Raw genomic sequence first — 11,498 nt, 5'->3', positions numbered from 1 at the left:
GGAGGATGTATTTATTAGTTATCGTCCTTGAAAGTAATGGACTACCTATCTGACTAAAATCAATAACATTGCAAATTTGATGTGACATATAATTGTAGGATGCATGAAGAATTAGTACATATGAAATCATAACTCATTTTTTGCAATGGATACAGATGAAGTCCTTTCGGCATTAATGGTTCAAATCACGCATAAAAATAAAATAGAGGAAGGCAACGTATAATAAACTGTTTAAGATTAAATTCAAACTGAAAGTAAAAGTGAAATTAGGAAATAGGAATCTTACCTCTTCCATTGTGGTTGCAGAGGTAATGGAGAGTACGCAGGGGGAGAGACTAATTAGAGGGAGAAGTAGGGGGTGAGACATTTAAAGGCTCTTTCTTCTTTGACCAAGGCAACATTTAAGATTAATACGCTTTCCAAATCTATTGAGAATTCTCATCGAGTAATGAAGATTCTATCGGTGTGTGACTTGATAACACTGGAGTTGCAAGGGTTCTTTGTTGAGTATTATCTTACTGGCATGGGAGTATACATTCATTAGGAAGGGAGCATATATCATTCTCCCGTGGAAGATATCATACTCACCCTACAACAGTCCAAGTCAAAGCCTTAAAATTCTTTCTGAGTAGCTGTCCCAACTTGGAACAACTTCAATTACTAATCTTGGATCGTTATACGGAATTCCCATTCAAGGAAACATATTGTCCATCACAGAAGTCTCGTCAAAATAGTGTATGGAATAATCTTAGAAGAATCGATGTTGAAGCCTTTCAAGGGAGTGAAACTGAAGTAGAAGTCCTACAATATTTACTCTTTCGTACAGACAACATGAAAAACTTGAATATAAAATACACGGAGAAGCAAAAAAGCAATGCCCCGTGGAGAGAAAATATGAGAAGAAAGATACTGGGACTCCCTAGAAATTTTACTTTTCTTTGTAAAATATGGAAACGGTGTTGAAACTGTGCAAAGAATTTAGTGTGGTTTCGTACAAATTGGAAACAGAGAATTGTATCGAAGAGTTTTATTTACTCACTTGCATTTATAACGAAGCAAAGAATGCCACCGGAATAATCGACTGGTTTCGGAATTTTTCTGATCGACTGGTCATCTTCATAGAAAATAGCGATCTGCTTCCACAGAAGAAAGAAAGTAAATATAAGAAAAAGATTTGGCATCATACACCTAGAGAAATACAAATGAATCGCCATCTACACCACCGATATTTACTTTGAAATGGTTTGAATTATTCGCGAGAAGAGGAGCGAAGCTATTTTTGAAGAATAAGAAAACTTGTTCTGTGATTACTTGCAAATGAAAATCAAAGAATTGAATGTGATTTTGCTACAAAAAAGCCTGAAAGCATTCACAATCGTGATCTTACTGGTTGGAAGTCTCCTGTGCAGAAGAACAGATTTACAGAAAGAGAAAAATAGAGAGGGAAAAAGTAGCCACTCCCAATAGCATGATTCGTTGGTCGCATTTGAAATTTCGAACTAATCCGGTTTTAATTGGTAATATCAAGAACGGCAAAGACGAACGAACGATTTTTTTTTTTTTTTTGTTTATTGTGAAACCCCCAAACGGTGTCTGTGTTTTCTAAAGACGTTGAGTTTTATAGTCTTAGGAAATGATTTAAATTACCGATTTACCCTTTCGATGAAGAACAAAAAATAATTGGCTGTCTAACTTTCCGGTACCCTTCTCATTAAAAACTTTAGTGTAAAACCGGGAATACGGGAACTAATTGGGAAATCTGGTATCCGCTTTATATATAAGATAAAATAAATAAATACATGTTTTAATTCAATATTAATTGGTATTATATATCAAAACAAATTTCTTATACAAGAAACACATAGTAGCGTGTTGGTTTGGAGTTTGGACTATCTGGTTTAGGTGCTAGAAAAAAAATTAATAAAGGTGATCTGGTTTAGAGCTGAACGGTTGAACCAGTTCAACCATGGTTTAAACTTAAACCGATGGTCCAACCAAAAACTCAAGTTATACCTGATTTGAACCGAAAATTTACCGGTTCTGGTCAGACTCTAGTTCAACCACCGGTCTGATCCGGTTTTCTTAACACTGGAAACATGTATTGTTCGTGTGAATAAGTCAGAGAGCGCACGCGGTCAGATTGGTTGTGCCCAAAACGCGCCCGCGCACTTGTTGTGAAAAAGAAGATAATTTTTTTTCCAGCCACGCACGAAACATGTCTACTAGAGTTTGGGAATTGGAAAAATAAGAAGGCACACGCGCTCAAATTGGCCTTGCGAGCGCGCCCACGCTCATGCCTGAACATGTCGGGTTCTGATTTTTTTACAATAAGCACGAAATTTCGCAGATGCGCCGAAATTTTATATTACTATATGGAAAACTAAGTCTTGAATATAACCCAATTTTGAGAGCAACCAAAATTGAGAGAAAACCCTTGCAAAGAGTGGAAGTAGGCATCATTAGCTGAACCACAGTACATATTTGTATTGTGGTATGTGTTACTTTTTCTATATTTCTATTGTTTGTTTTGTGATAGTTATATTTATAGTTTAGGTTTGTGGTTGGTTGTAGTGAAAGATTACATTTTTTATTGGAGTAGTAGATTGTCCAAGTGCAAGCTATCTTAGTAGAGATCGATTGATATCGTTTTCCCCAACAATAGATTCCTAAAGTTGAAGTTAAAATTTCAATCAGACACAATTCACATTACTTCGAATCAACGTTCACAGCACCGTATTTTTGTCACACAAAATATATTTAGGTCAGTAAGGTCACACACGTACTATATATTCCGTTAATGATCGAGACTGTATTGACGATTGAAACTGCCATGGTCGAAGCACGAAAGTACTTTTACAGACTTTGTAGATTCAAGACTTTGGGGATTATAACTTCTAAGTACCTGAAAAATAAAATAAATCAATTGCAGATAACATTAGGAAATGAACGCAAAGACAAAGTTCTACCGTAAAACTAATGTAAGAGCCTCTAATTACATTTTTTTTTTACTCTAGTTCTAGTGCTCTAGTAATAATCCTAAAGATATCCAGAACACCAGAAGTGTGTCAAATACTAAAAGCACCATTTGTATACCATTTGTTAATTAATAAAAATGATGAAAATAAATAATTAAAGCAAAAAGAATAATGAAAATGGCTAGATGATCGTTCCGACCTACCCAAACAGACCCTTGAATTAATAAAATTACTTTTTTTTTTTTTTTGGTAACTTCCTTCCGAATCAAAAACCGTTTTTTGAAGCCTTAACCTTTCAGTGTCGTAGTGTGCACCAGCAAATACACTTTTCAGACATTCAAAATTCATTTTTCTCACTAATGGCAGAACCCTTAAATAAGAAGCTTAGTTATAGATATTAGGTGCAAAGAGTCTCTTTGTTATTCCTCTTACACAACTTCCTTGGGTGGTGAAAGTCATTTTCCAACTATGTACTCAGTGCTGGTTCTACCTCATAGCATAATTAGCAGCTGTTTAAGGCCCTGCAGCCCAAAGCCCCAATATACCCCAATATATTTTAGCACATAGTCTACTATTGTTTTATTAGCAAAAAAAAATTAAATATATATATATATATATATAAGCTGTTTAAGGCCCTGCAGCCCAAAGCCCCAATATACCCCAATATATTTTAGCACATAGTCTACTATTGTTTTATTAAAAAAAAAATAAATATATATATATATATATATATATATATATATATATATATATATATATATATATATATATATATATATATATTGTTTTTCATTTATTTTAATCCGTTAGATAAACATTTTTACATTGGAAATTAGAAATTATAAAATCACATTAAACCCCTTCTTCTCTATATATATACTAGGGTTTGCCCATGCCGTACGACACAGATACGGGCGCCTTTGGCGCAAAGGTGTCTAACGTTCTTATGTTATTTCCTATAGAAACTACAAATACACGTTGCCTCAATATAATTTTTTTTTTTATATTAATGAGAACACACAACTGTAATATAAGGAACAAGGCATTATATAAAAGAGAAAAAGGGTCCATCGGTAGAGAGAAAGGAGAAAGGGGGTCGTTGCCGATTATGAAAAGGGAAGTTATAGGAGCATGATCAAGCTTCCACTCTCGGATGACTGATAATCCTAACCTTGAAAAACCAGAGAACCAAATATACTTTTCAGAACAACTAATTTCTACTTTGGGACAATATAGTGGGCAGTAGCACCATAGTTTATGCCTAACCAAGTTAAAAAAAGTACAAGCTATTTTAGATGCTTAGGTTATAAACTCCCACATTTACTATCGTCTTTGTCTTCCTGAAATGGGGACTTATAAAAACCAAAGCAAATAAACCATGCAATTGCCCAGTGAACACAGAGGGAACTATTCTTTCGCCTATTAATAAAGAATACATTGTGTTAAGCTGCACATAGCAAAGATATCGCCAAAAAGCAAATAAACCATGCAACTGCCAAAAGTGTTACTTTTCATCCGCAAAAATGATGAACCCAACCAACTTTTAAAAAAAATATGGCAACAACCCTATTTGCTCAAACACTTTGCAAGTCCATTTCACCCTAAAACAATCGAAACCCTACTCTCCTACTCAAACTACATAACTCCAAATCTTTCCCCATTAATAAAAACCAAACGAAGTTTAACAAATGCATGTATTAAAGTACTCCAGTTTAAAAAATACCAAAAAATCCAAAGGAACTAACACTTTACAAGTAGCCGAATTTTCTCTGAGCTTGTAGTGCTGAATATCCTTCCTGTGCAGTGCTGAATATCCTTGTAGTCTTTGCTGTCAATCTCAGTCAAGGCGCATTGGGAGACATCACAACAATCAAACACTTGAACCACCAAATCAAACCAAACAGTGCCAACTAAAATTTAATTCTTACCTTTCCAAAACCAATTTAAATGGGTTAAATGAAGAGTAAAGTAAACATCAATTCAAAAGGTAGATGGATGAGGAATAGAAATTTGGAGTGTTACACACAAAAAAACAGAATTGGAGTGATGAGAGTTATAGTTGGTTTGTTTGGAGAAAAGAAAAAGGGCAGGCGTTTGTTTATTTAGAGAAAATCGCGATAGTGTGTGCCCCGATCTGCGTTAACTAAAGAGAAATACCACCAAATACCCTTGGATTCCGCCCTGTCACAATAAGGTTAAATTCTGAGAAGGTGTTTGGACCGTCGGATCGTGCCCAACCCTTCCCTAATTTGTTATATAGATTGTTTTATTTGGTGTAGAATTTTTGTGCTTTTATTTGTTAAATAAATTTATTGAAATTTCAAGTTTATGAGATGACTATTCAAGAAAGAAAAAAAAAAATATTGGGATCAATTTTTACAGTAATTGTTATCTTATAAATTCTTTGTTAAATAAATTGAGATTTGCATTCATATGAAATAATGTAAACAAATCTATAAAATGTAACAATTTTATTGGTATATATTAATATTATAATACCCCATATTCGAATTTTGCTTAGGACCCTCATTGCCTTGAGCCGCCCATGCCGCCCCTGTATGTACTCACTTGCAATTTCGACCAGGTTCTCTTTCACACTCAAAAAAGAGTTGAAGCGGGTTCGAAGCAAGGTTTGGTTGTGTCCTTTACCCCTTTGTTATTCTTGCAATTGGAATATATTACAATGTGCAAATGGGTGCATAGGATCCTTTGGGTTGAAATCGTATTGAAAAGATTAGTACGTTAAGAGAATATATCTTAATTTCAGATTATAATTATCTCTAGGAATTTTGCTAATATGTCCTACCATATCTTTCCATCTTGATGTATTCAATGTTTCTATTATTAAAGCAATAGATTTCTCAATGTAATATCATCATGTTATCACTGTATATTTGCTTTAATCTAAATTTCTTCAGAGTTCAGATGACATGATTATTGGTGTCGGAGAGCAAGAAGTGGGTTTTGAGAGATCCAAAGAGTACATTTTGTTGGAATCTCTAATGAGTATTTCAAAATACTTGTGTGTTGTTTAGTCCCACATTGGTGAACCACCACTAGCAAGTGAGGTATATGAGGTGATCCTTTAGCATAAAGGTGTGCCCTTAGGGTACAAAGACTTTTGTGTTAGGAGGGAGGACTCACCCAAAGCCACACACGCCCCCGCCCGCACCGAACCGAGCCGGGTCGGGTTCGGGCTGATTGTCTAGTGGGTAGTGGATTACCAATTGCCTACCTTCTCTGCTGTGTTCATAGAGAGAGAACTCGAAGTTGTGCTGCTGCCTCTATACACCAGCGAATCCAATTCAAGAGAAAACCAGAAATCGTGAATACTCTATCAGTCTTCATCTTCATCTTGTCTTTCTACACCATTGGAAGGGGACAGCCGCCTTGGTTATTACAATTTTTATCTGTCTTTGTCTTCTATTGTTTTTTTTTTATCTGTATACAACACATTTAAAGATAGGATAATGTTGAGAAGAGTGTAGAACTGTAGACCCTCTGGAAGAAGGGAAGGTTCTTTACAATTTTTACTTTTTTAGTAAACAGGGATGAGGTCTAAGAGCTTGTCTTTCTAAATTTTCCTAATGCACTAGAAATATGCTCTGCCATAGATGTGTTCGAGCAGTGACTAGTGAGTGAAAGGGTTACAAGTCTTACAACCATACATAGAATTAAGTGTACGTTCGGCATCGAAATAGGAAACTTTCCAACAGAACGATATCATGCAATTGGATTCACTGAAATAGCATGTAGGTATGTAGTTGTTCGAGGATCTAGCCGATATATCAGGGACCAGTGTCTGTAATATAACTCCCAAAAACTGCTGAAGAATGAGTGATCGAGGAGAAGTGGAGAACAGTCAGATTCTTCAGTTGTGGATTTCAGTCCAGGAATAAAGAGATTGTGGACCAATCGACATCAAGCAAGTAGTCAAATCATCAAACAACTCCGCTCGAGGAAAGAGTCTGAACGGCAAAGTTTCTGGGAGAGCTCCACAATAAAGCTGTCCTGTTCCGTGAGTATGCATAGCAATATAGCATAGCCAGTTGCCTCGAGGAATCTTCCTCTCAATCTGTAAAGAACCTTGATCTACTTAGATTACGCGTACACACAACGGGATAGAGTCAGCAGGTACCCCATAAACCAAGGATGTCCATTCGCACTTTCACAAGTTCATCATAGTTAATTAGCAAGAGGACCTTCTGATGAAATGTGGGAAGTGGCTGGTTAGTTTACTGAGGAGGAACCTTCCGGGACTGAAATGAGGGAAGGTGCTTATAAAGGTGCTTATAAAGTGGCTGGAACTCGATTCATCTGGAAATGAATTGGGCTGTCAATGGGCTAGGCCGGGCTAGGCCTCGAAGCATGATTAAATCCGAAACGATACGGTAAAGAAATCTGTCTGGATTGGACTCTTCCTATTGTTATGAACTTATGACAGGATCAGGTCCAAGTTTTAATCACAGGCAGCTTGCCAATTGCAACTGATGCAGATGTTTTGAATTATGAAGTAATTATATGGAGCTAGCTGGCGAGCCAATAGTCTGAAAGTTTGGAGGAGTTTTTTTTTATATATAATATATATATATATATATATATATATATATATATATATATATATATAAAGTCAGATGATTGAGCCTGTACAAATGGGTATGGATGTCCTATCTTTTTCCACGGTATCCATTAGCCATTGAGGGAGGGGATCTTCCCAAAGGAATGATTCTCCTAGAGCTTAAGAAATTAAGTCTATGCCATTTATGTTACTGGCTACAAAAGATAATATCAAAATATACAAAATTAGATGCAAGAGATCTGATATCCCTGATGATGTCTTTAGATCGCCAAGACAGATTAGATGATCGGGTAGCCCATTCCACTGTAATTGCTTGAGCATCGATCTCTAACTCAAGGTGAGTGAGCTGTCGTTCTAAGGCCCATTGGGTGGCCAGAAGAACCCCTCGGCATTCAACCTCCTCTGCGGTGGTGGCATGTCTTGTCCAAGTACCTGCTGCTAAGACGTTTCTGTTAGAGTTGCACAGAATAAAGCCAATACCGAATGCGAGTGTTTGGAGAATGAAAGAAGCATCTATATTTATTTTAAGGAAGGGTGGTTTCGTGGTTGCCATAATGGGTTTGTAGTTTGTTGTTTAAGTGGTTGTGATTGAATAGGAAGGTAGTGGTATGATGGGTAGTTAGATTTTTGAAGTTTGACATGATTTAGTTATTTTCATTATGCGGGCAATGTTTGGAATCTTTTTTTCAAAAAGCTGCTTTGCATCTTTCTTTCCATATAAGCCAGGTGATCTCGACACAGAAGGTACTCCACGCATCAAGGAAGAAGCCCCAATTTTTTGGGGGTGAAAGCCACATCTTTATCCAAGTTTGAGGACTCAGATGACGCACTCGATCAAGTTGGAAGCTCCACTTGGAGACATACCAACATGCCCTTGGGAAAGGGCATTCAAGAAGCATATGATGAAGAGTCTCGTTGTGGTAGTTACAGATGAGACAAGTTGTGGTCGGGATTGTTATGTGAGTTGCGATTTTTGCTCTTGTTGGTGCGAAATCGTGATAGTATTTCCATGTGAAGTTTAGAGCTCGTGGTGAGCTTTTCACGTGCTAAATCTTAGGCCCAATGGGGTCGTGAGCATGGATGGGAGGATCATAATCAAAGAGTTTTTTTATAAATAGAGCGAGTTGTGAAGACCCCCTTTTTGGTGAGAGACCATTGTAGCTGATCAGTTAAGTCATTGTGACTTAGGTGAATTGTAATGATTTGGCGAGTAGTGCGCGCATCGAAGAGAGTGTGAATGAGGGGGCCATTCCAAGTTGTGTTGGATGGATGAATGAGGTCTTGAACGCAGGAGGTTGGGAGGTGGATGTTAGTAGCATCTGCCCTTCTGGTGGGAGGCAGACCTGGTATCTAGTTGTCATCCCAATTCCCAGATGGAGATATTGGAGCCATTACCAACTCTCCAGATGGAGTTTTTTTTAACAAGATGTAGACCAGTAGTGACACTTTTCCATAGCCAGGAAGATCCTTGCTTTGAATTAGAGTGCAATGCATCTACATTAGGGAAATACTTTGCTTTCAGAACCTTAACCTAGAAAGAGTTGGGCTCTTTTATTAGTCGCCAAGCTAACTTTGAGATCATCGCCAAGTTTGCATTTTTGAATTTTCTAATGCCTAATCCCCCGTTACATTTAGATTTGCAAATAAATTTCCAACTTTTAAGATATAGGCCATGGTTTTGATTGTTTGTATCCTCATTTTTCCCTTTCCCCCACCAGAAGTCTCTTTGCAGAGAATCACATTTTTTTGTAATGGTTTTGGGATTAAAAAGCATGCCATTTGGTATGTAGGAATGGCTGAAGTGACAGATTTAATTAAAACAGTTTTGCCTGCTTGAGAAAGAAGTTTACTTTTCCATCCATCAATCCTTGATTCAACCTTTGGAATAAGGGAATCAAACATTTGCACTTTTGTCTTACCCAAGAAAAGAGGGCAACCATGATACTTATCAGAAGAGGAGATGATGTTCATACCAAGGATACGTCGAATGGAATCTTTGTGGGAATGGTTGAGATTGGCACTGAAGTGGACACCCGATTTTTCATAGTTTATTGTTTGCCCTGTGATTTTAGAAAACTCCTCAAGGGTGTCAATTAACTCAGTTGCCTCTTTATCTGTAGCCCGACAGAACAGGAAACTGTCATTTGCAAATAGAAGGTGAGATATTTTAGGGCTATGACGAGCTGCATGGATGCCATGCAACTTACCTTGTTCTTGTTTGACATTTAAGAGGCGGGTCAGAACCTCCATGCAGAGAATAAAGAGTAGGGGTGACAAGGGGTCACCCTCGCCTTAGTCCTCGAGGGTTTGAAAAAGTCGAATGGAGAGCCATTAAGAAGGATATAATAATTTGTGGTTTTGATGCAATTAGAAATCAGAGATATCCATTTGCTATTAAACCCCAAGTTATTCATAATCTTAAGTAATGGATCCCATTCAATTCGATCAAAGGCTTTGGACATGTCCAATTTAATGGCCATGAGACCACTACGACCCTGTTTATGCTTTATGGTATGCAAGAGCTCGTGAGCAATGATGATATTATCAGTAATTTGAAGTTGAGGGAGGAAAGCACTTTGTAGAGGGGAGATGATGTTTTGAAGAATGGGTTTTAGTCTGGCAACCAAGATCTTGGTTATTATCTTGTAGGAAACATTACATAGACTTATGGGATGGAAGTGAGACGAGGTTGTTGGGTGCTGAATTTTGGGAATGAGGACAATGTTGGTGGAGTTAATGGATGCAAGAGAGATATTGTTGATGAAAAAATCCTTAACTAATTTACAAATGTCAGACTCTACGATGTCCCAAGAGTGTTGGTGGAAAAAGCTTGGGAAGCCGTCAGGACCAGGTGCTTTCATCGCCCCAATGTTGAAAACAACAGCCCGTATCTCAGTGTCATCAGGGCAGTCGGTCAAAGACAAGTTGTCTTCATCAGTAACCGACTGATGAAACAAGTATGAGAGGTCAAGCTGTTCAGGGTGGACGGTTTCAAGAATATTTGAGAAGTGTTTCTCAAGAAGGTGTCCTAAATCAGTTCTACCCGACACCCAGGTGCCTGTTTCATCTTTTAGCCAGTCAATCCTATTACGTTTCCGCCTATAAACAGTTTTCATATGAAAGTAACGAGTGTTACGGTCACCTTCTTTAACAAGTTGGTCACTAGATTTTTGTTTCCAATGAATCTCTTCATGTTTATAATTCTCATCTAGTTGTGAGTGGAGGCTTTTGAAATTAAGGATCGAAACAGGAGTAGGGTCCAAGTTTTGTGCATTCTGAATATCTTTTTTGAGAGTTTCTTTTATTGTGAAAATATTACCAAAATGATTTTTATTCCATATTTTTAGAGCTTTTTTTGTTTTGTTGAGGTTGTAGCCTAAGTGAGAGGCAGTGTTGGTGAAGTGGGATTGGCGCCACATAGAAGTGATCACCTTAGGGTAGGTGTCATCACGAATCCACATTGCCTGAAAATGGAAGGGACGAGAAAGTGTATGAGTTTGGGGTAGAGTGTCTAGAAGGATGGCTATATGATCAGATGAGATGGTAGGGATGTGGATGAGATTTGCTTCAGGGAATATGAGCAACCATTCAGCATTAGCAAGACTGCGATCCAAACGTTTTTTGACGGAACCTAGTCCTGCTTGTTTATTCCACCAAGTGAAAGGGTTACCAGAGAATCCTATGTTAATGAGACCAGCTTCTTGGATGAGATTGTTAGCTATGACACTCTCATTTGGGGTGTAAAGATCACCCCCTCGTTTTTCAGATTTATCCAGAATCATGTTTAGATCTCCTATGATGACCCAAGGGAGGGCGTAGTCGTCTGAAAGTGTGTGAAGGAATTCCCAGCTATGACGTTTAAGGTTCGGGTATGGACTTCCATAGAAACAAGAGAGAATCCAGGGGTGTCCATATGGGTCAGAAGTGACCATCATAGCAATCAT

The 11,498-nt window shown here is 37.6% G+C and overlaps 1 protein-coding gene across 1 annotated transcript; it reads right to left on the bottom strand.

The window, feature by feature from the left end:
* Positions 1-9,168: 9,168 nt before the first annotated feature.
* Positions 9,169-11,498, bottom strand: LOC147521497 (uncharacterized). Its single transcript, XM_086565821.1, has 2 exons — positions 10,340-11,498; positions 9,169-9,668 (listed from the first exon to the last, which is right to left on the bottom strand). Exons 1-2 carry the CDS (start codon positions 11,496-11,498, stop codon positions 9,169-9,171), a joined length of 1,659 nt encoding a protein of 552 aa, XP_086421947.1.

Source organism: Coptis chinensis, chromosome 1 (genome assembly GCF_015680905.1).
Source record: "Coptis chinensis isolate HL-2020 chromosome 1, ASM1568090v1, whole genome shotgun sequence".
Taxonomy (NCBI): domain Eukaryota; kingdom Viridiplantae; phylum Streptophyta; class Magnoliopsida; order Ranunculales; family Ranunculaceae; genus Coptis; species Coptis chinensis.
The sequence above is the reverse complement of the archived record's forward strand: the minus strand, read 5'-3'. Positions and strand labels throughout refer to the sequence as shown.

What these genes read in the sequence shown, in the direction of transcription:
- LOC147521497 (XM_086565821.1), bottom strand. Translation starts at nt 11,498, where the DNA reads ATGATTGCTATGATGGTCACTTCTGACCCATATGGACACCCCTGGATT. An exon ending in CATCGTAGAGTCTGACATTT is followed by an intron (nt 9,669 to 10,339) that starts GTAAATTAGTTA and finishes GTCGGGCTACAG; the next exon opens with ATAAAGAGGCAACTGAGTTA.